The sequence below is a fragment of the Drosophila pseudoobscura genome, chromosome X (genome assembly GCF_009870125.1).
Source record: "Drosophila pseudoobscura strain MV-25-SWS-2005 chromosome X, UCI_Dpse_MV25, whole genome shotgun sequence".
NCBI lineage: Eukaryota > Metazoa > Arthropoda > Insecta > Diptera > Drosophilidae > Drosophila > Drosophila pseudoobscura.
The window spans coordinates 40963602-40987931 of NC_046683.1; the positions used below are offsets into that span (position 1 = coordinate 40963602).

General features: G+C 48.1%; 4 protein-coding genes across 17 annotated transcripts in view; 2 read left to right on the top strand and 2 right to left on the bottom strand.

Moving 5' to 3' along the window:
• Positions 1-24330, top strand: part of rg (A kinase anchor protein rugose) — a 187179-nt gene that overhangs the window by 91899 nt on the left and 70950 nt on the right. The window lies entirely within an intron of this gene.
• LOC4816049 (histone H3.v1) lies at positions 931-24276 on the top strand. 3 transcript variants are annotated; one of them, XM_015185632.2, is made up of 3 exons: positions 990-2161; positions 12061-13620; positions 24191-24276. In XM_015185632.2, exons 2-3 carry the CDS (start codon positions 12434-12436, stop codon positions 24192-24194), a joined length of 1191 nt encoding a protein of 396 aa, XP_015041118.1. In that variant the 5' UTR covers positions 990-2161; positions 12061-12433; the 3' UTR covers positions 24195-24276. The 3 variants fall into 3 exon arrangements, with proteins under 3 accessions (XP_001355418.3, XP_033238938.1, XP_015041118.1); XM_001355382.4 differs by lacking the exon at positions 24191-24276 and having other exon boundaries at positions 931-2161; positions 12061-13839; XM_033383047.1 differs by lacking the exon at positions 24191-24276 and having other exon boundaries at positions 931-1616; positions 12061-13839.
• On the bottom strand, positions 9324-10696 carry LOC6902054 (uncharacterized). 2 transcript variants are annotated; one of them, XM_015185633.2, is made up of 2 exons: positions 10057-10696; positions 9324-10010 (listed from the first exon to the last, which is right to left on the bottom strand). In XM_015185633.2, the coding sequence occupies exon 2, from the start codon at positions 9960-9962 to the stop codon at positions 9540-9542; it is 423 nt and encodes a 140-aa protein (XP_015041119.2). In that variant the 5' UTR covers positions 9963-10010; positions 10057-10696; the 3' UTR covers positions 9324-9539. The 2 variants fall into 2 exon arrangements, with proteins under 2 accessions (XP_015041119.2, XP_002133588.2); XM_002133552.3 differs by having other exon boundaries at positions 9324-9985; positions 10057-10686.
• On the bottom strand, positions 17863-19922 carry LOC4815771 (trichohyalin). The gene has a single exon (XM_001355381.3). It carries the CDS (start codon positions 19797-19799, stop codon positions 18051-18053), a length of 1749 nt encoding a protein of 582 aa, XP_001355417.3. The 5' UTR covers positions 19800-19922; the 3' UTR covers positions 17863-18050.

Consider the following 24330-nt stretch of genomic DNA (forward strand, 5'->3'; position numbering starts at 1 on the left):
TGCCTAATTTCGTTCGAATTAGCTCGGATCACCCTCCCACACATCTGAAGTGGGGTTGTTGTGTGGTAGGCTTAATGACCGACACCACCATCCTACCATGCCACCATTATACGAACTCAATTACCCTTTTCCTCAAGATTTGCTGCCTTGCCTTCTTCGACTCTTAACGGTTGCTGTGCGGCGGCTTTTTGGGTGGTGTAAAGCTCTGCCATAGATGGCGCCGCTGCCAAAACTCACCACGGAGAGAGCGTGAGAGAGCGCGAGCGGGAGAGGGATTCTCTGCGTGCGTGTGCTGGGGACTCCATTTAAGAGAGCACGAACAATATTGTTTTTAAATGTGCGAAAGTGAAGATAGTTGATGAAAGATCTCTGGGCAATATTAGTCGGTTTTCGTGCAATGATTGTAGAGAAATGCTGTTGATGTCCGGCCTTCGGGATTTCCCTTTTTTCTGTTATTCGTACTAAACTCACTCTGTATTTCTATAGTTCCATTCATCATATTCTTGTCTTTTGTCTCAGAAAATCTTCTCCTTCTTTCCTTTGACTAATTATCCTAACACTCTCTCATTCTTGCTCTTTTATTTTTACTTTTTTGCTTCCCTTCCTCTATCTGTGATCCTCTTTACATACCCTTCACCTTTTTTTAATCTTCATACTCCTTGACGGTACTTCTCTTGTCAGTCAGTGCTGCCAATTTAGCGTATTTCTGGCTATATCTAGCCTTTTTAAGAGTGGAATTGCTCATCAATAAATTCAGCTTGTTTTATCCCTAAATATATTTATCCGAGGCTCCATTTCAGTCCACAGACAAATTCCTTGCATGCAAAAAATAACCGATAGCCGAAGGAAATATTTTATGTATTATATATTATATTATTTTATTATGTATTATATCTTTATATTATATTATTGTAAATGTAAAATGGGGTTAATTAATTAATTAAAAGCGAAAAATACTATTGTATTGTATCAAAGGGAGGATTAGATATGATGTTGAAGTTCTTCATTTATCGCCACTTGGAATAAAAACGCCTATTTTTGGGGGGTATTTAGTATAATTTGTAAGTTATTTATTTTCGGCTTTTGGCCATTTCTGGCATAGTATTTTCGAATCTCTCTTGTATGAGCAGCGCTGCTCTCAGTGCATGATCGTGCTTGCTTGTTCACTTTATTGAAACATGCTCTCACCATTTGAAGCTTTTCACCACCAAAGAGCGTGCAAGAGCGGGAGAGGGAGTGCGAGTGGGAAGCCAAAGAGCGAAGGAATGCTTCGGCAAAAGAAGCAGAGGCCCGCAGCAGCAGCATCAGCAGCAGCAGAAAAAGAAGTAGAACAGAAAAAGCAACAGCAAAAACTACAGGCAGCATCAGCAGACGGGCAGCGGCAGCGGCAGCAAAGTTACGCGCCAACCAGCCTCCAGACTTCGTTCTGGCTCGGCTCTCGTTCGGCTTTCGGCATTCGGTCGGCTGCTCTGCTCTCGGGCCAGCAGCAGCAGCAGCAGTGGCAGCAGGCACAGTTATCTTCTTTAACGGGATAAATCTCGCTGCTGCCAATGGGCGCCGCAGTCTGTTTCCAAAACGGGCGTCTAACGGTCGTCGTGCGCGGGTAACGGCAAACGGTAACACGGGGCTCAAACATTCACAGTTACAATAGACAGCAGCCGCAGCAGCAGCGAAAAGAGAGACAGAAGCCGAAAGAAAGAAAGAGCGAAGTGAAGAGCAGGCGGCAAATGCAAACAAGAAGAACACCAGAGGCAGAAGATTAGAATGAAGATGAAGTTGAAGAATAGCAAGAGCAACAGCAAAACGAACAGAAGGAAGCTTAGGTAGAGCGAAGGAATACAAAGAAGGACATAAGCAGGCAACAATAAAATAAACAATAATAAGAACAAATATACCAAAAGCACAGTTCCAAGAATACTCCAAAAAAAGATAAGAAAAAAGTACACAACAAGCCAAAAAAAAAAAAAAAACCTAGACCAAAACAAACAAAACAATTTAAAGAATACGAATACCGTTGCAAGAACGGTACCAGCAGCAACCGCCCAAAGAAAAAGCACCAAAAAAGCCGCCTCCGTTAACGCGCGCCTAAAAAAAACAACAACAACAACAACACGTGTGATACAAATAAAAATACCTCAACAAAAATACAAAAATATAGAAGGTTTTTTTTTAGTTGCATTCAAAAATTGTTATTTTTTCTCATATTTTTTTTTGCTGTTCAATGTTAAATGTGAACCATAGAAGTGCTGCAAGAAATACTAATAAAAATCAAAAATAAATTTTAAGGAAAAGTAAATAAATCTGAAGAACCGGTTAAAGGAAGTGTGTGTGTGTGTGTGTGCGTTTATTTGTTTGCTTGTGGTGTACGTTTGTGTGTGTGCATAAAAACAACAATAAAAAAAACATACAACAAATAAAGAAAGAGGGAGACACAAGGGACACAAAAGAAGAGAAAAAAAAAACAGAGGCAAATAAAAGCAAAACACACAAAAAGAAGGAAAAACAAAAACCGAGAGAGAAACGAAATGAACAAGAGGGGCAGCGGGGTGGCAAAGGGTCGGGGCAGCGGGGTGGAAGCTATAAAAAACACAAGAAAACAGCAACAGCAACAACAACAACAGTTACAGAATGAGAATGACCCATGTGTGTGCGTCATGCACATCATTATCATCCGGATTCGATCAATGATTATCCATATCCCCACAGTCGAATCTCATTCCCCGACCTCCCCTCCCACATTTCGGTCGGGAGTTTTGCAGAATTTTTGTCCATTTCAAGCTTTTTCCATCATCTGATGGAAATCTACTTCTTTAAAATTCCAGGCACACATTTACCCACTTACGGGGATAATTCCCTTGGAAATGAACTGCATTAACTCTAGATAGATGTGGAATAGATATGTACATACATATGTAGTGAACCTATTCCAGGACCTACGATTGGAGTTCACTCTATAGATAGATTTATGCACATAATTAAAGCCGTTAACAATTAGAAAGAAAAGGTTGCTCCTTTCACCAAACTCCTCTGGATTCCTTTTGGTATTGTATTCAGATTTATATTGATTCCTGCACTCCAGCAGATACCCCAGAGAGGGAGATAAGTATTTGCATTGTTCTCAGTATTGAAGGAGAGCAGAGGTCCACTGCTTCCTCATAGTATATTTCCTCGAATCCCAGAACAGAAACTACGCTCCGACTAATTTTGCATATCATTTTGGGGCTGTTGTTGTCGCTGTTGTTGTGGCATCAATGGAGGACTCCGCCCCCCCGCCCTACAATTCCGATTTCTGGGAAATGCAAATCTAATTTAATAAACCCACACACAGAGCATGGCACTGCACGGATACTCTGGCTTTCACGGACAGCATTTTGACCTTAAGAACTCAGTTTTCAATTGACTTTCACTCACACTCACACTCACACTCACAGAAACACTCACACAAATTTTGTGATTAACTCAAAACGCTTGACCCTTGGATGCAGCCCGAGAAGCTGAGGCCACAAGCTCGAAATCAGCTCGGAAATTGAGTGGGTTTCAGTTTTTTCCTTTTGGGAGCAGATTCTGCTTGAAATGCAGAGTTTTCTGTTCGCCACTTTTAGAATGTTTTTTTAATCGATTTTGGGTTTATTTTTTCTACTGAAAAACTGAATAAAAATGGCCTCCCAAAGAGTCTCGAATGACTGCTGGAATCTATCAGTTATTCATCTGGAGAAATCCCCACAGATGTTACGTATCTTTAAGATACTTATCCGCAACTGTTTGGACATGTTTTTCCCCAGTCTCGATTGCAATTGCATTGATTTGGGGCCGCACACGGCGCAAAGGCGACTGTAAAAGTGCTTCAATCACGGGTAGCCCCCCATCCCCTTTCCCCCTTTCCAACCTTTCCCCCTCCCCCGCATTTCCCTTTGTGTGCTGATGTATGGGGCGGCACAGAAGTGTAAATAAAGAAAAGTCGTGCCCGTTGTGCAAGCACTCAAAAGTGGCTGCTGGCTGGAGGCGGCTGGCTGGTGGCTGGTGGCTGCCACACACGCACCTCAGACGCCACCTCGCTCCACCTGCTGCAGTTTCTCGCCACCCTTCAGTGTGTGTGTGTGGCACGTTCCTTTCCTTGGCTCTGTTTCGGCTTCCTTTTTCTTTGGCTCTTTACTTGATTTAAACCGTTCTCTCCCCCCCTCACTCTCTCTCTCTCTCTCTCTCTCTCTCTCTTTTTCCATGTGCTATGTCATCAATGTTTGCACGTTTCGCTTTATTTATTTGGAAATCTTTTCTTATTCCCTCTCTCGTGTCTCTCCTGTCTCTTGTGTCCTTTTTTTATGCGCTCACAAAGTGTGTTTGTATTTGCTTAAAAATCAATTACGTCATCATTGTGAAATGCCAATTGGGGGATGGCAACTCTGGCAACTGTCGGGTCGGGTGTGTGGAGTGGCAACCCGAACGCCGTCACTCCATTGGTTCCCTCCACTAGTGTCAATACTTATCCCAGCCCCCCTTCCGCCCCCCTATGCGACGCCTGCCCCACTCACCTGGCGGGGCACATCTGTTTCTGTCACATGCCTCACGTCCCACGTCCCAGGCAGCATCATTGTTTGCACCATATTTTATTTATATTTTGTCAATTTTTGTGCAACTTTTGCTGCTCATCCGCACCCCTTAACCCATGTGCTGTGTGCCAGAGGACACTGGGGAGGGGCGGACAGGGCCCAAAAGGTCCTTCATCTTCAATGGCAAATGTAATAACGCAGCAGATTTGACAGGCAGCCCAGTCCCCAGTCCCCAGCTTCTTCCTTCGCTCCTTTGGGTCATTTCGTTTTGTGGCAAACATTTTTCAATGGCCGTCAAATAATGCAGCACCAGCCCTGACACTGAAAGGTGTGTGTGTGTGCGTGTGTGTGTGTGTGGGAAATTGGGATCGGGAAAATTCATTCTATTATTTGTGTGTTTGTGTTTGTGGGTTCTCCCTTGTTTGGCCTAAAAAAAGGTTTTTATTCGAATATTGGCAGTACAAATTATGATAAATTATCGATAAATGGTCGATAAGTGCTGGTTATTGGCAGGAGAGACAGCGTAGTGGCTTTGTTAATAGGTACAGAACTTTTTCTGATCAAATTTGATCAATAAATCATGGATAAATGATCAATGGGGGATAGGAACCTTACGAATGATCGATAAATCATCGATAATTTATGGAATGAGTTAATTTAGTCCATAAATAATCGAGACATACATAAAAATGATAGATAATGCTTGATAAATGGTCGATAACGGTCGATACATTATATCGTCATCGATAACAGTCGATTAATTATCGATACACGGCAGAAAATGTCTTGTTTCTTTGATCAAAATGATATCTTAAGCAGAATTTCGAAACAACTTCACAAATTGTATCGTTATCGGACAGGGCATCGATAGTTCCAGAAGTGTGTATCGGTTACGCTAACGATTGGCGGGGAAAGTCCCCTCAGCGAAACACAAGCAGATAAAAGATTACCAGATACGGATTCGGACTCAGATCATTATGGCATAAGGGCAGAAGCCTCACTGAAATAATCGACAGACGATTGTCCGCCGCCAAATGGTGGACAAAAGAAAGGCCAAATGAATTGGCTGTGGATGTCTCCTGCTGCCATGTCCTGGGGCGGGGAGGGGCGGGGCGCTCATCGGGAATATTGAAACGCACACATCCTCCTCGAGGACTCGTTCTCCCTTCGTCCGTCCGTCCGTCCGTCTGTCCGTCCGTGTGCTGGCCATTCAATTCAAACAGATTTCCCGATGAATTTCCCGATGAAAAAAAAGGAACTGTAATTCATTTAAGTGTTCTTTTGAGCGTGTGGGTGCATGCGGCATGCGGCATGTGGCATGCTGCTTGCTGCATGTGTGCTCTGTGCCCACATGAAATTTCATATTTTTAATGACCAGCGGCTGAAGGAATGAATGGAGCCGAAAGAAAGAATGGAAGTGCGCAGAGCGCAGAGCGCGGGGTGCAAGGGCACGGGCGTTGCAAGAACCTCAAAAGCAAACATCACTGCTGCTGCAGGGATGCGGCGGGATGCGAGGGGATGCGAGGGGATGCTCGAGGATGGGAAATAAAATAAAATCCATATATGCATACTTTGCATTTATTAAAAAGAGAGGCCAAAGAGACAGGCGGAATGAGGGGCGGGGGTGGGGGGATGGGGGACGTATGGAATTTGAATTCAAAGGATATGGATATATTGTGCAAAAAATAAAGGAAAATGTGCAACATGCAGCACATTCCACCGGCTTAAAGTCCGCCTTACTCTATCTCTCTCTATCTCTCTCTCTCTCCCTCTCTCGTTCTTTTTGGTTAATTTTTTATTATTTCGAGAGCGAGAGCGAGAGCGAGAGAGAGTGCTTTTGCCGCAAAATCACAGCGGAGCAGAGCCCGCCGCGGGCTGCACTCGTGTGCCTCCTGCTGCTGCTCCTCCTCCTGCTCCTCCTTCTGCTCCTCCTCCTGCTCCTCGAGAGGAGATGTTCTTAATGGTTCAGCTGTTTGGTTAGCAAATTGAACGAAAACAAACTTGAAAAGTTCTTGCCGCATCCGCCTGCAGATGCAGATGATTCCTTGGCCTGTCCCCAAAATATTCCTCCTTAAAGTTTTTCAGCTTTTCCATAATTTTTCGAAAAGTTCAATGCAGACTGCTTTTGCGCGGCGGGGGTGGGGTGGGTGGTGTGGGAAATCGGATGCCATTCCCTGGAATGCTGAGGATGCGGAGGGCCTTTTGTGAATAATTCAATTCAATAAATTTGACACTGCCACTGCCACGGGGCACTGCAATGGGACTTGCCATTCAATTGAATGCCGCATCCAAACAGATGAACAGCTGATAGATCCATATATTCATGGCTCGACAGCCCCGTAGCACGGACCCACGATGACCGCAGAGTGCGTGGCATAATGATCATGTTTCCGTTGGTTTCTGCGGTCCACTCGTGAATGTAAATTACAGAAATTGCAGCTGCAGGGCGCACGAGGAGTGCCAGTGCCAGTGCCAGTCCCGGGCCCAGTCCCGGGCCCAGTCCAGGGCCCGGTGCCATCTCCGCTCTGTTCAATTTATTCCGTTTCATTGAGTTTGTTGCAATTGTTTCAAAATTGTCACAATTGCTGCTGCTGGCTGTGTGGCGTGCGGCATGTGGCATGTGGCATGTGGCAAGGGCAAGGTTGCTGCTGGGGGGCGGACGCATTTAAAAATTGATGTTGCAACAGAGGCACAGTAAAAAGAGGTTAACATGACCTGCCCTCGGCCTAAGGTCCGTGTTCGACTCCTCCCCATAGCCCCGTGTGGCCCGTGCGCCCCTTGTGCCCCTTGTGCCCCATAACAATAACGAACGACGCAACACTTATGTCGGTTTACTTTTTGTTGCTGCCACACCACCCCTTGCCGCACGCTCTCCAGGCTGGCTGCCGCACAATGAAGTGGAAGCAGCACCCAGCAATGGCCGTAAAGAAAGTACTGCTGCTGCTGCTGCCACATTCCACATTCCACATGCTGCTACATGCTGCATGCTGCATGACAGTTGCTGTTGAAATATAACCTTCACTCGGAGGCAGGCAGCATCGCATCTGCAGCGGCAGCCTCTACGTTGCTTTTTTAAGGCCAAAACCAGGAGAAAACCCCGGGAAAATACTCGGGGAAATCGTGCGGAAAGTGTGATGGAGGAAAGGGGCGACGAAAAAACGGGGAACAATGTAAAAAAGATCTAAATACGGCAGCTGCAGTTTGGAATGCACTGTCGAAAGCACTTTCAGCTAAAGCCTGCCGTTTTAGCAGCACTTTCGAGCTGCAGTTTGAGATCCACTTTGAGCGAGGTGCTGCCATCAGGAGGAGGCGTACTACCACCTGCAGAGCCTCGAAAACCATGTGCCACGGCAGACTTGCAGGTCACTGTCCGGCTGTGGCACCACCAACCGAGAAAGATGCCTCCAAGAGGACGTCAGGGGGACTTCAGGACTTGCATTTGCAGAAAATACCTCGATTCTTGAGGACTGTCAAACCTCATAGGCACTCCCGGGATGGTTCATCCTCCCCTAGGCCATAGTGGCCCATGCAGGGCCCCACCAATGCCCATACATATGCCACATTCAGGTGGAAAACGGGTCACAGTTTTAGCTGCACTTTTAGGCCACACTTTGAGCTGCACCGCTTCCACCGTAGCATCGGAATAATCGGAAAATCAGTGATGGAAACCCTCCTCCAATCGGGAATTAAATTAATGGCCACTTCCTCCCTCTCGCTCCCTCTGCAGCTGTGGCCATAATCAGAGTTGCATTGTGTGCAGAGAGAGAAGGAGAGGGACAGAGGGAGAGCAATTACACGATAGAAAGAGAGAGAGAGAGAGAGAGAGAGAGAGAGAGAGAGAGAGAGAGAGAGAGAGAGAGAGAGAGAGAGAGAGAGAGAGAGAGAGAGAGAGAGAGAGAGAGAGAGAGAGAGAGAGAGAGAGAGAGAGAGAGAGAGAGAGAGAGAGAGAGAGAGAGAGAGAGAGAGAGAGAGAGAGAGAGAGAGAGAGAGAGAGAGAGAGAGAGAGAGAGAGAGAGAGAGAGAGAGAGAGAGAGAGAGAGAGAGAGAGAGAGAGAGAGAGAGAGAGAGAGAGAGAGAGAGAGAGAGAGAGAGAGAGAGAGAGAGAGAGAGAGAGAGAGAGAGAGAGAGAGAGAGAGAGAGAGAGAGAGAGAGAGAGAGAGAGAGAGAGAGAGAGAGAGAGAGAGAGAGAGAGAGAGAGAGAGAGAGAGAGAGAGAGAGAGAGAGCGGGGAGAGTCCTACCCTTTAAACGGGGAAAAAATATAGTTTTTTCTTCTATTTTTTGTTGCTGTTTTTAATGGCTTTCAATGATTCAATTGTTGATAACAATTTTAAGCTGCCCTCGGCCCTCGGCCCCCACTCCCACTCCCACTCTTTTGTGTGTCGCTCGTTAGCATCTTGTTGTTGTTTTTGACCAACTTTCCACAGAGGCAAAACAAAAAAAAAACCGGGAGACGAAGGCTGGGAGGCTGGAAGGCTGGAAGGCTGGGACGAGTTCCATGTAAACTTTAACGTGGGCATAACAATGTGCCCTTAACTTGGCCCAGACACTGCTGCTGCAGTTCTTTCCTCCCCTCTCTCCCCTCTCCCCCCTCTCCTTTCTCGCTTCTGCACACTCTCCTTCTGTCTCTCTGTCAATTTCAATGTGCAATTACTTGGAATTTGTTTGAAGTTTCCAAAGCAGAAGCAGCAAAAGTTTTTTCATTCCTTCAGGGTCTCCTTCCCTCCTTCCTCCTCCCTCCCCCTCCTCGTTCGACGCAGAAACACACACATTAAAAATTTAATTGCGATTCCACAAATCGAAATGAGAAATTTATTCAAGCAAAAAGATACACTTCGAGTTCGAGTCCTCCAGCATCCACCGAGAAGGGCATCAGGTCGAACGATTGCAAGTAGATTCCCCGAAAATTTGAAAGCGCGGAATAGTGTGACGTGTAGGGTCTTGTAAGCTTGCTTTCATTTCGATTTGTGTGCAGGGCCTTGTGATCCGACGACCTAAGCATCGCCAGAAGCGGCTTCTTCGGCCGGGGCCTCCTCCAGGCCGGGGCGCTCCTCCGCTTTGTCTTCCTGCTGCTCGCCATCGCCATCGCCACCGTCCTGGCTGGCTGCCCCTTCAGCAGCAGTAGGCTCTACGGCCTGCTCGGCGGGCACCTGTCCCTCTGCCCCTGCCTCTCCTTCGGCAGGATTTGGTTTTTCTGCCGGGTCCCCTCCAGCGTTGAGTGCGCGACGAACCTTGATGATGTCGTAGGTGCGCTTGAAAATCAGCGCCAGTATGACGGGCCCAGCCAGGACCCCCACCCAGTGGGTGCAGATGGACTTCCAGACGAAGACAGCCGATGGCTCAGGGGGCGGTGGCCGGAAATAACGGTAGGCCTTCATTCCGACTTCCACCACAGCCGCAATGCATTCTGAGAACATCGTAAGGGAAGTCGCTTAATTCGCTATTCGGACGAATAGAAAAGAAAACTATGATTCGAATTAAACTGGTTTCGAATTCAGATTGAAATCGCACCTCTGCAAACAACACCGAGAGCTCCCAGAGGCTGTGATTCGTTCGACACGAAGGCACTGATACCGTAGTCAAACAAAAAAGAACGCAACAAAATTTTTTAAAACAAAAAAATATACAATTTTCGTTTGTTGTTTTATCTCTGTTTTGCTTTGAGAAATTTGGATCTTACACAATCGAACTCACAAGTAGAACTGAATAGAACTCTGCTCCCTACGAAAATTGCCAGGCAATGGTATAGGCACGGCCTACTATTCGGTTGGATATTCCGGGTCAACGAAAGACGTCAAGTTTTTTGAGAAATTGAGTGGAAGGGCACTGCCCCCCACCGGTGTCCATTGTTGATGAATCCTTGTCGCGGCTTAGCCGCTGCTCCTGGTGTCTGGTGTCCATTTCGAGCCCTGAAGCCACGGAAGATGGAATGGGGCATGGCTTGGGGCACGCTGTGCATTTTGATGGGGTGATTGTGGAGCACGAGCAGCAGCAGGAGCAGGAGCAGGAGCAGGTCTTTCCCTTTTCCGCTTCATTGCCTCCTCCTTTGCCTCCGCACAGGAAAAAAAGGGTGTGCGTGGCGGATGCGGATCCGCAGGGTTGCCCACACATGAAAAGCACTCGGCTTACTGTTTTATTTTATGATTATTATGACTTTTGATGTCTGTCAAATGGCTGTAAATATCAATCGAGGTCAGAGGTTAAAAATCTGTGTAAAAACACACACACACTCACATAAAACTGTTTGCTTCGTTGCATCGTTTCCCTATCCATTTCCATTTGCACTTCGATTTCGATTTAGTTTTTATGGCTGTCGGTTTATCAAAAATATCGACAGTGAAGCAACTCGAAACTATTTCAATTCCCCAATGCATTCGGGGGTGTCTGTGTGTGTGCAACAGACAATAAATAAATCTCTGTCGGGTCCGGGGCAGGGGCAGGGCCAGGGGCATCCTCTGTCGATTCAGACAATAATCGTAATAATAATGACAGCAACACCGATGTACCAATCGATGCGCAAGAAGCCGAGGCGATGGCTGTAAACAATCTGTGCGAAAGGATGCAGGCAGAGGAGCAGGAGCAGGAGCAGGACGAGGATGAGGAAAAGCCAATCAAGGGAGCGGAAAAGAGAGAGAGAGAGACAAATAGCCAACAATTTTCAATGCATAAGCAAACTCCAAGCAACTCCGTATTTTTTCCCATGAATAACGAATGAGCTGCCATTGCCGGAATATTTTTACTGCTATTCCCAGACTTGCCAGACTCTTGGTATTTATCGATTATCTATCGATAGCAGTGAAAAGCTATTTGGAAATAGTTTCGAATGGAAGAAGTGTGTGTTTGGGGAGAGATTCCTTCACTACAGTGAGTGCTGAAAAGATGTTCCTCTGGTTTCCAGAGTTCCCTCTCCGTTGCCTGTCTCTTGTTGTGGCCTTTTCCTTGGGGCTTAGTTTTATGTTATGTTTTATGAATATCTTTATTTGAAACACACACAGGCACACACACACTCGAACTCTTGATAGAAGAATCACGCAATACGCACGCAAAACACAACAAAAAAAAAATGAACAAAAGCCACCGGCACCGCCACCGCCACAGATCTGCTCTGTATATAGTATATGTTTGTTGTATCTATCGTTATGTACCCCACTGTAATTATGTGTATGTGTCGCTCGATGAATGTGCGCTTGTGCCTGTAACTGTTCCATTCCGTTTCGTTTCTTTACCAACACACGCACACGCTATAAAAAAATATAAAACGAAAAGTTGCTTTAAAAATTGAAAACTAATGCATTTAGAGAAAGTGAACGCCGAAAGGGGAAACGAAACTCCTTTGCGATTAGTTTTATGCAAATTAAATGGAAAATACGCACAAAAAGCGAAAAGCGAAAAGCACACAAAACGACAAGAAACAAATTCGAAATTAATTTGCATTGAATAACAAAAGAGGCAGACGGGCCGCTCTTCGCACTGTTTCTGTTTCAGTTTCAGTTTCAATTTCAATTTCCATTCCAGTCAAGGATAAAACGACAAAGCAACGAAGAAAGAGGGACAACTAAGAGCGAGACAAGAGGAGAGCAATGTAAAGCAACAAACGAATGGAAAATGAAGTGCCAAAGTGTTAAAAGCAACGAAATTCAATTTTTGGACGAAAGCTAGAAACAGAAAAAGAGAAACAAAGAGTGTCGACACTCCCGAACGGTAATCGTTTCGTTTTCGTTCCGTTCCGTTCAGTTTCGTTTCGCGCGATTTGCGGTGTTTCGTTTCGTTACGTTACGTTCCGTTCCGCTACGGTCCGTTCCGTTCCGTTTCCGTGTTTCGTTTCGCACTCTTCTCTTGACATTTTTTTTCCGCTGTCGGGCTCTCTCCAAATGGGTTTCAATTCCTGATGATGGAGACATTTCTTGTCCTGGGCCTGTGTTTTATCCTGTACGAAGCATTGGATTTCTTTCAAGGCTGCATCCACAGCAACACCCCGACGCCGAGCGACCAGATCGAGGCCTACCGCCGCGAACTCGACGAACAGCGCCAGCAGCAGCAGCAGGAACAGTTCCTCGCGGGTCTCACGCCCCTGCTGGGCGCCCAATTCGCTGCCGCCGCCGCCGCTGCCGCTGCAGCAGCCTCCTCGGGCTCCCAGTCGACGCTGGGCAGCACCACAGCCACGCCCACAGCCTCGACGGCGAGTGTGATCAGCGACTCGTACGACCAGGACACGCACTCCCATTCGCAGGAGGCGCAACAGCAGCAGCAGCACTCGCTGAGCACACCGGGTCTCTTCCGTCCGGCCGCCTTGGGCTACTACGATCCGGAAGATCCGCTGCATGCCACATCGTCGCTGCCACGCGACTTCTACTACCTGCAGCAGCAGCAGCTGAAGAACAAGGCCAGCGCCAAGTCGCTGCTCTCGAAGTTCTCCTCGACCAACTCGGACAATCGCATCTACCCGGAGGCCGGGGCCAGCACGGGGCACAGTCTGCTCGGAGGAGCGGTGATCACCCACCAGCCGCTGCCCGTGGTGCCCCCCACCGAGGCATCGTCCTCGAGCCTCTTCGACTGCCAGCCCCCGGCTGTGGCGCCGCACCAGCTGCAGGCACCCTCCCCGCTGCTCCTGGAACTGAAGCGCGCCATCATCAGTCACCAGTCGCACGCCCACACCGTCTTGGACGAGGACGACGAGGAGCTGATCGGCAGCGACAACGGCTGTCCCCAGTGCGAGGAAGAAGAGCACCACCAGCAGCAGCAGCGCCAGGAGGAGCTCTACGACAACGAACAGGAGGAGGAGGAGGACGAGGACGAGGAGGAGGATCTCTCCTACAACAGCAACAGTAACAGCAACAGCAACAGTCGAGCATCCTCCACACACGGCACGACGACGACGGTGCACAGCAGTGAGCCAAACATCAGCGCCTTGCTGCCACGCATCCACCACATAGCCATCGACGACATCGACATCGGGACAGCGACGGGGGCGTCGGCGTCCACCAACGGGCACTCGGACTCCATTTCTGGGTGTGGCCTGGCGGCCACGTCGCACGCAGATTTCCGGGAGATCGAGTGCGAGCGTCTGCGACGCAAGTGCGTGAGCGTAAAGCGCATCTATAGCATATCGGAGAAATTCTAAATCCAAAACCCACATTCGATACTCGAAATTCGAAATTCGATATTCGCTATTCGATATTCGATAGTTACTGTCTCATCCAACACCTGTACAAAGCAATCGATCAAAAAAAAAAACTCAGCAAAAACTCACCATTGCACCACCGCACCACCGCAAAAAAAAACCACAAAAAAATCATCGCCAAAAAAGCATCGCAAAATCAAAAATCAACAAAATCAAAATCAAAAAAACAAAAACCAATCATCAATCAAAAGTCTCAAAAACTCAATTTGAAAAAAAAAAAAAAAAAAAACGCCAAATGCGACCAAAATCACAACAAAATTGCCCACAAAAGCAAAACATCCCACACCACAAGGTTAGCAAAGCAAAAATCTGGAGACACATCGATCCAGGGATCCACGGATCCTTGCCATCAAAACAGCACGAAAGAAAATCAGAAAATCAGAGTGAAAAATCCAACACAAAAATCGAATAATCAACAACAAAAAAGTACCATTTTGCGTCACAAAAGAATTTGCACATCTTAAAGAATTTTCTTTTGTTTTTCCAGTCGGTTTCTGTGTTTTTTTTGTAGCCCGCACACACACTGCCACACTGCCACATTGCCACATTGCCACACTGCCACATTGCCACATTGCCACACTGCCATTTGCCATTTGCCTGCCACAAGATGCAGCACACGGGAGCAGCCTTTCACCCAGCCACCTTTCTCTCTTCAATCACTCAATCACCACTCAATCACTGGTTCGTTCTCTCTCCCTCTTCCTTCGCATCGCATCGCACACTTTTCACCAGAGTTTTCCATCACAGAAAAGAGCACCTTGGCAGCACCACCCAACCACCCAACCACCCACACACCTTTCTTGAAATCTTTAGCTCTCTTCATGGATCCCATCGACAAATACAATAATATTACAAGCTATATTCCAAGGATTCCCCTCCCCCTACGGATGCCGAACAAGAACTCTATCGATTCGATTTCTTTCCGATTTGAAGGGCTCTTTAATCCCGATTAATATTTGTATTTCATTATTGATGTACCCCTTTTTACGTGTTTGTTTTGTTTATTTATTTACACACGCGTTATGCAAGAGATATCATCGGTTCTTCCAGCGAGAGCACAACGGAGCATTCCCCTTGGGAGGCAATATAGACCCAATATTTGAGTAATTTCCTGCAGATAAAACAGACTGTTCGTCCAACGCGTCATGCAGCAGACATCATCGGTTCTTTTCGGATGTGCTACCTGTTCTACAGTCTTTGGAGATCAACCGTCTTTAATCATCTGTACTTTCGCTCTCCTTCGCCCATTCTCCTCCTCTCACTCTCCGTTTTAATCCGAAATTCACTGGAATATCTCCACCACAGCACACAGCGCACACACACTCAGCACATTCGTCACATTCGGCAGCAGATGAAGCCTTTTGTGTCCTCTAATAATTCCACAGAAAACTTTTTGCAGCAAAGTTGACCAAAGCCAAAAGCAATCGCACTCCTTGTCTCTGGTGGCCAAGAGGTTCCAGAGAACGAGAGACCGATGGAGAGAGAGAGCGATGATATTCAAATAGATTTTGCATACGAATATTTTTGGAGGAGCACTGGCCTGGGGAAGGGTCAGCAGCAGCCAGTGGACGCTGGAAGTTGGAGCCAAGGGAGGGACATGCCCAAAGTTGTGGCAAATGTTTTGTACACATATTTTTTGGGGGAGGCTCAGATTTATGCGTGTGTTTATCCATTGGACCGAGGGGGGACCAATCCTAGACCAATCCTCCCTGCCATGCATCTCTATTTTTCCTCTATATTTTCTGCCCTCTCTCTCTATTTTCTATTCCGGCCAGGCTTAAATTTTCCTGCCATCAACTTTTTGCACTTTTGTGGATATTTTTGTTGGTTAACTTTTTGGCTCTGTTGAATTTACTCGGGGAATTCTTTTGGGGGAGGACCAAAGGACCCCAGGAACAACAAATATGCTAACTAGGTCCTGGCTATGCTGCTGCTGCTGCTGCTGGCTTTAAACCTCGGCCCTGCTCTCAAGTGTTATGCAAAGTAAATTGTACATAATTGTCAGGACTACTAAAGAGAGAGAGAGACACACACACACACACATATATGCAAAGGGCCGGAGCAGGAGCCCAGGACAATGACTAATTTTGCCATCATTGTTGGTGGCGGTAGCACACACGAAAAGGAGGGACACACCAGCAGGATAGAGAGAAAGGGAGGAGGGGCATTACTATCATATCTTACAAATTGTCGCAGCAGCCGCCCAGGACGACTACCGCCCGCCTTTCGGGATATATCCTTTCAATTATTCTATATGGCAGAGAATTTTGCTTCGATTTCATTTCTTGTGACCATTCCCACAGATACACAAACGTACGTGCACATGTGTGTGTGCGCTTCTGTGTGTGTGTGTGTGTGTGTGTGTGTGTATCCTTGGCCCGCATTTTTCCTTTACTGCTGCTGCCATCCCCCCAGTGTGTTGCCTCTTTTGTGTCCAGAGGGAGAGAGAGAGAGGGGAGAGGGTGAGAAGGGGAGAGCAGCATTCAACATTCAACGTTCAACGTTTTGTTGTAATCTTTTGGTCTTTTCTTCATCATCGTTTAGCTTGATGTGGTTTTTCCCTTCGACTTAATCAGTTTTACTATTGTTTGTTTTCCCTCTGTTCTCTGTTCTCTGTCCTTTTCTCTGTTTTCCGTTCTCCTGCCACACACATGAATGTATCCCCCCATTTGCCACCCCCGCCCATCCCTCTGTCTGTCTGTCTGTCTGTCTGTCAGTCGTCCTGCCTGCCTGACTGCCTGTCAAATGCGAATACGGATGCCGGATCCTTTGGCCATTCATTTCTTTGTTGCCCAGGAAAGTATGCTACGATTTTGGCTGCAATTATAATGAGCAAAGGCTGAGAGATCCATTTCCATCCGCTACCCCAAGGACACGACATTCAAGGGTAATAGTCCTTCTGCATCATTAGGCCGCCTTCAACATTCAGTCATGGCCCAAGAGCTTAACCCATTCGACCCACCAGCAACATTTGACCAAATATCGGAATCGTAATCTGCCAAATTTATTTCACTTTAAGAAAATTTAAGTAAAATAAATGCCCTGCCCCTGCCCCTGCCCCTGCCATTCTCTCTGCCTAATCCCTGCCCCCGACTGCTGTGCCACACACTTATCTATCGTTGGGTTAATACCCAAAGACATATTAGCCACAGACTTCGACTTGGCTGCAAGTACAACGAATTAATCTCCACCGACTTTGAGTTTACACAAAAAACACTCTAATGGGAGGAGAGAGAGGAGCATGGAATGGGCATATGGGGACGAGTAGGGGAGTGGCTATTGGAATTATATTCCCCTCTACTTAATCTACTGAATGTGCTGCTGGTATTTCCCTGCTACCGCCCATTCTAGAGCTTAGAGGCTTGTATTCCATCGTCTGGTTGTATTTCATCAGAAAACCAAAGTATTTGCGCTCTACACAAGTGAAAAGAGCTTAAAATGTTTAAAAACAACATACATGTCATGTGCATGATAAGAGTGGGTACTTTTGCTCTCAGAAATGCCAAAAGTTCCATATATATTCCATCTATCGCCGACGATAGTCGTGTCATTCCCACATTGCTTTGCGATACTTGCCTTGTTTTTCTATTGGAAATTTATACATTTTGACAGCCGCTGGTTACGCAACTTATTGGTCCATCGTCGCATCATTTTCGGAATGTAATTGCGAAAAACTCGCTCTGCTTGTGTCCCTTCACTTGCGGATAATTTGTGCCGGTCCTTGTGCTTTCCACCACACAATCCTCGATGCTTGCACAATTCCCATTTTCCCATTTGCGGATATCCCCAGCTTTTCGCTCTCATTCACTATAAAGAGATTTGTATTAACCTTCCGCTTCCCCCGTTGAATGTATGTTTTTTGCAGCATCAAAGTTTCCTTTTAGTTGCAACGATACACTTATACCCCCCCGTGCCACCGTGCCCCCTATCCTCTCTACTCGTAATTTTTTGTTTTTGCTTTAGTTTTGTGGATTTAATGAGCGCCCCTCTCCGTCGCTGTTTCTGTGGTAACTTGTTGAGTCCTGCCACAGCCACAGCCACAGCCACTGACAGGATATAGATGGAATACTCATCCCCAGCTCCCCCTCTCTCTCTCTCTCTCCCATTTTGCAACAAAAAGTTGCACAACCGCAGAGTATGCTTCAAGTTTTAATTCGTGGGATTCTCTCTGTCATACATTTCTATGCATTTGTATGTGTGCTCTGTCTGTGTGCGTGTGTTTTAGTGCCATTGTCATCTTCGTAAGAGTGCGTGTATGGAGAGGACTTTTGTGTGTAAACGAGTGTGGTGTGTGTTGTGTGTGTTGTATGTGTGTGGTGTGTGCTTAAGATAGCTCTGCTCCCAGCTTCTTGTGGGCCGCATTCGCCACACGACCCTTCAGCGTGCTGAGGGCCTGCCCTGGCAGACATCCGCGCTTGGTCAGCTCATCCAGCTTGACGGCAATGACCGTGTCGATCTCCATCTGGCGTTGGGCCTCCGCCGCACGGGACTTCTCGAACTCGAGCCGCTCGTTCTCCAGCTCGCGGCGACGGGCCTTCTCGCGCTGCTCCATCTGGCAGGCGACGCCCGAGCGGAGCTTCTCGCGCTTGACCTTGTCCGCCTCGACCTCCAGCTTGCGCTTCTCCTCCTCCTCGGCGCGGTCCTTCATCATCTCCTTGGTGTCGCGCTCGCGCTGAGCATAGTAGCAGGCCTTCATCTGGCTGAGGCGCTCCATCTGCTCGAGGTTGCCCTTGCGGAGCTCGTCGGCGATGCGGCGCTCCTTCTCGGCGGCCAGGCGCTCCGTTTCGCGGTACTTGCGCTCGAGCCGCTCGTGCTCGGCGATGAAGCGCATCTCGTCGTGGTTGTCCTTGGCGTCGAGGATCTTCTGCTGGATGATGAAGAGGGCGTCGCGCTGGCGCTTCACCTCGGCCTGGTGGGCCTGCATCTCGGCGCGCTCCTCCCGCAGCTTGGCCTCCTTCTGGATGAGGTAGTCGTGGGCGCGCTGCTCGTCGCTCTGGTCCTGCAGGCACATCATGCGCACGAACTCGCGGTGCAGCCTGTTGTACTTGTCCAGCTCCTCGCGGTAGTTCAGCTTGCCCTGCGAGATCTTCAGGATGTTGTGGGCCTCCGCCTTCTTGTACTCGTCGACGGCGGCACGGACCTCGCGGGCCTCCTGCTTCTGCCGGTCCTGGGCCACGTAGCGCATATGCTGGCGGTCGAGGATTTGCTGGCGCACGTCCGCCCCGAACTGCTTTCGCTTGTTCTCGTCGGCCGCATCCTTCTGCTCGGCGGTGCCCCACTTGCTGTTGTTGTACTCGAGGTTCTTGCGCGCCTGCTGGGCGTCGTAGGCCTGCTGGATGCTGTCCAGGAGGCGGCGCTCCTGTATCTGGGACGTCCACATGGCGCTGCACTTGGCCTCCGAGATGGCCTTGGTGGCCTCCCGCACCCGTTCGTCCCTCTCGTACCGGGCGTTCAGCGAATTGTGCAGCACCTGGAGGCGCTTCGCCTCCGCGCGCTGCTCCTCGTCGATGTCGGCGGCCTCGACGTCCTGCTGCCGCTGGCGCTCGCGCTCCTTCTCGCGCCGCCGCTCGTCGATGCTGTGAAAGTAGTTGCGCATCCGCTCGGTCTCCTCCGTCTGGAAGCGCTGCTCGTCCTGCCTCTGGGCCTGCTCCGACCGCTTCTCGTCGGCGGTCTTGGGCCGCAGGGACCGCATCCGGTCCAGCTCCTCCGTCGTGAGCTCGGCAAAGCCCTTCGACTCCCACGACTGGCCCTGCACGTGGAAGAACGTGGCCTTGCCCGACTCGACCCGCTTCTGGCTGGGCGTCGGCTTGTTGCCGCCGATGCGACGTGCCACCGCAGCCAGAGCCCCTGGCACAGGTCCCGGCGGACGTGTGCCCGGCGGCAGGATGCGCTTGCCCTGCGCGTCCTTGGGCTTCACAGGCCTGTCCCTGCGCACGCCACAGGGGGCGGCCTCCACCTTCGGCACTCTTGAAGCGGCATTCTCAAAATACACCACTTTCCCGGTGCGATCATAGCATTCGGGCGGTAGCAGTCCCTTCGACGCCCGCGGCTCGCATGGCATTTCCTTGGGCATCTTTCGAGCGGGCGATTTCCTTTTTTCCGAAGCACAAGTTTCTAGAGTCTGTCTATGGGAGTGTGGATGGGGACTGAAGTGAGATTCAAGAGCACTACGAACTCTCTGACAGAACGATCTAAGCCTGAACAGCCCTGAAGCCTGAAAAGCGAGTGAAGGGCCCGGCATTTACTTCCGCCTGCTTTGACCCGACATTTCGGAGGCGTTGATGCCTGCCCCGGCAGCCATTCGCCCCGGCCATTCTTCTGTGTTCCTCCAGTGGTCCGTGCAGCAGCAGCCCCGCAGCACCACTTGCTGCACGCTGCCTTGGCTTCTCTCTCTGTGCCGCAGCAGCCAGCCCCAGTGGCAGCAGCTGCAGGTGGCATGAAAATTTAATTACACGCCTCGCTGAGATGCGGTCGGTCCTGCCACGGCCACTAGAAAAATTCTGGGATAAGCGACGGGGAAATTGTTGAAAAATTGCATTACAAATTGAGTTGTGGCTTAGGTTAACTTTCCACACGGGAAGGGAAGGGAAGGCGGGAAAGTAGAAGGATTCATAAATCCAGAATTAAAACTTTTCCTTCATATGGGCTTTTCCAGCGAAGGATATGTCGATTGCCATTACAGTTTCGGCATTCCATTAGCTCTTTTTTTTCGGAATCGTGTTCCTTTCCCACCATTCCTAAGGGAAAAGACAGCGCTTAGGCCTAGAGAGAGTCCATTAATGGGCCGTCTTTCACAACATATTTTTTCCATTTAACTCAATTCCATTCTTGTCCACTCTGTTCCAGTTGAACCTTCTGTTCCAGTCCGTTCCATTCCACTCTGTTGCAATTCCCCTTTAAATATGAATTGTTTCTTCTACATATTACGTATACGCCGCATGGTCGGTCCGCCTGGTCTGTTCGCCTGGTCTCTTCTTTTTCTGACACACACAAAAAACTTTTGCACATTTCAATGGCAATAAAAGTGATTTAATAAGGCACGAAAGCAAACGAAACGAACGGCGAAAGGCGAAAGAGGCACATAAATGAGAGAAAAGAAAAAAAGATGCGAAATCCAGAGTGAAATCAATTTGATTTGTCGCCACAGACGATTGTTGTTGGAGCGGCAGGCGGGGATGGAGACAGAGACAGAGAGAGAGGGAGAGGGAGAGAAAGAGGCTGGGCCACGCCCAGTGCGTGTGATTAAGTGCGCGTTTAATGTGCACGCCATGGCCATAAAACAAATTGTATGCAATGCCAACAGACCCCCAAACGAAGAGCTCCGACAGAGGCACACAGACCCCGAGAAGTCCGGGACCGACCCCACTCAATCCTTCAGCTAAAACTTTTGTTGCCTGCTCGACTACTCGCCCGAGTCTGTGGGCTTTGAAATGTAAATACAGCTCATTATTTCCAATGCCCTGCCATTCATTTGCAAAGTTTCCAGTCTGCCCGCAGCCCCTCTCTTGCAGCAATCGCAGCACTCTTCTGCCGCACAGAACACTGGGCTGCGGCGGCAATCGTTAGCTTCTGTAGATAAATATTTTCATCCACTCTTAAGCCCATCTATCGACAGATTCAATGACGATTTTTTACTACATATTTTAAAACCATTTCACGTTGCTGTTTGATGGGTAATCCCACTTTTAAGGTCATTAATTATAGATAAATCATGGGAGATAAATCGGATAATAATCACGAAGGATATGATAAAATATACGAAGAGCAACCAGACGTGAGGTCGCTCTTCCCCAGACTTTGCTATAAAAAATCTTCGATAATTTAAAAGCACATCGCTAGTTGTTCTCTACTTCAATGGGTGAATGAATTAAATGAACGAAGTACAAAGTACTGCTCCTAAAATATTCCATTCTCCTCTTCGAGTTTTCCTCAATTTTCACCAAAAACTGATGGGATTTCTTCACACTTTTTCCATCGAACAATAACACATTTATCGATAGAATTTCACTTATGTATCGCTAAGATAGATGAATAACTATCGAAATGAAGCCTAAGAAATGATTTTTCAATTAGCTATCGATAAAATGCCACCTCAAAGCACAGTTATCGATAACCGATGACCGATAGCGTAAAGTATTTAAAAGAGAGCTCCTGCAATAGTTCGCCTCAAATTTCACTCAATTTCCTCTAGTTTCCGGCCCAGGGTGTGTGTGTGTGTGTGTGTGAGTTGTCTGCCACTGGGTGTGGGTGTGGAAGTAGTGGGGAGGGATCCTTGGGTCACCTTTAATTAACTGTAATGCCAGCTAGTGGCAATGGCAGTGGCAGTGGCAGTGGCAGTGGCAACATGGCCAACGTGTGTGTAATGGCCTCTCTCCTTGCCACACGATGTGTGTGTGTGTGTGTGTGTGCTGTCCGCCGCCCCAAGGGTTTATTATTTTCACTTAATTTTTGCTTGAATTCCCCCTTGATTTTTCCTCTCTCTTTTTTTGTATGGTTGTTGATGTTTCTTTTCTGCTCTGCTGTTGGCCCGAACTTTGGTCTTTTGCTATTCTGCCACAGAAAGAGGCAGAGGCAGAGGCGAATCAAATGGCGAATCATCACAGCTAGGCAGAAAAACAGAAAAGAATGGATTCTCTTGTTTGTGAGGGGCCTACGGACAGCAACAAAATGCCGCTCAAATTGACTTGGCCTGGTCCCAAAAGGGGGGCAGAGGATGACTCGACACACACACACACACACTCGCAGACAGGCACACGGACAGGTGATGCTAAAAAGGATCTCTGGATCGTACGTCCTTCCTCTGCGGAGGAGGCAAAAGTCAGAGGCAACTTCCTGTCCTGGTCCTGGTTCTGGCCTGGCGACAAAGGCATGTTTCGCCTGCTGCACAATGGCAAATAATTCATAACTTGGCTCAAAAGTTTGATTTAGCTGCAGTTAATACACTGTGTGTGTGCCACACCCCCACACCCGCCCACACAGCCCCCTCGGCCGACATTCTCGACAGTCAGTCCTTTCCCCACAAACAAAACTCTTGGCATATTTCTGCTTCTCATCCTGTTGGCCATACGTCGGTTTGCATAAATTTTACCACACTTCCCTCCGCCGCCTCATGCCTCCACGCCGTAGTAGGCTCCTCAGCCCCTGCTCCTGTTGACAGCAACGTTTCTCCTTCTGTCTCTCTCTCTCTCCCTGTCGCTCTCTCTCTCTCTGGGGCAGCATCAGCAGATAAATTACGCTTGAAGCGCCAGGGCCAATGGAAGCGGAAGAGCCAACGGATGATGGCAGGCAAAGCCAAAGCCAAAGCCAGAGACAGAGGCAGAGCCAGAGATACAGCAAGAGCCCACAGGCCAAGGACTGTATGCTTATTTTTCTTCAACTGTAACTGCTGCCAGAACCGTAAAAGATGAGCTACAGAGATGAGGGCAAGGGGGCAGGGGCAGGGGCAAGGGGGGCACACATGAGGCCTGCCTGTGGGCGACAGGCGACAAAAGTTAACCAGCAAATCGTTTTCTACTTGAATTTGTTCAAAGTTTAAGTTTATATTTTGATATGCCATGTGTTATCGATTAAATATCGATAGAAGAATTCGATAAACAATAATTTATGGTGTTTAATCGAGAAGAATTTGCACTTATCGATATCAAGGGAGCCTCGAAGGCCTCAAGTTTATCGAAGAAGCGCTTAAACTTTTTTCCAAAAGTGAAACTTGACAATTTTGCAGCCTGTGGAATGCCGGAATATCCCCTGAATGCCAGAGGACTTTGTCAGCTTTTGACTGGCGCTTCCTTGCCTTTCCCGGCATTTTCCCCGCTCCTTCGCAGTGTCTTCGGCGGAGGCTCTTAAAATGCTGGATGCTAGATGTCTGCTATAAATTTTTAACAACCATTTAGCTTGAATTTTATTAGTCCCCAGCCAGCGGTCAGTGCAGCACGGAATGACGGAGCGCCATCGTCTCCGCAGGAGTATTGCTGTCATGTTTGCTTCTGCTTCTGCTTCTGCCGCTGCTGTTTCTGCCTCGTATATTTCTGAGCCAACAATGTGCCAAATGCCAATGCCCACAAAGTCGCACATCACGCAGTGACATTTTGCATTTTGCAGCTCATCTTTGGGACATTCTTGTGTCGGTTTTATGGGGGCCTTCGCGTTGCCTACTTCTAGGCCATTGATAGTGGCCCATGCTGCGACTGTGCGGGGCCCATAAACTATACAATAGTCTGGCTGTAACAGCGGCTGTACGGCAGCCAGCAGCCAGACAGCCTCTCCTGCCGCTCCCAGTTGTGCGCTCGATGTCGACCGATAGTCACCGATTAGGTCTCCGGGTCTTCAGTTTTCGTTTTTGGTTTCCCTTCCGTTTTTGGCAAATTCTTTTGCGAGCTTCTCCCCGCCCCATTCCTGCTCGAGCATCTGTCGAGTGTGTTGGGTTTTTTGGTGTAACGCAAACGAAACAAACGAATATGCTTTCAGTTGAATAAAATATGTGTGACGCCAGAGGAACCACCAGTAAGCAAATCCAAAACAGCAACAACAACAACAACAACAGCAACAAAAATACAACAAAAGTGAAAAACTAAACGAAAAACTCAACCCCTCATAAAAAAAGATAA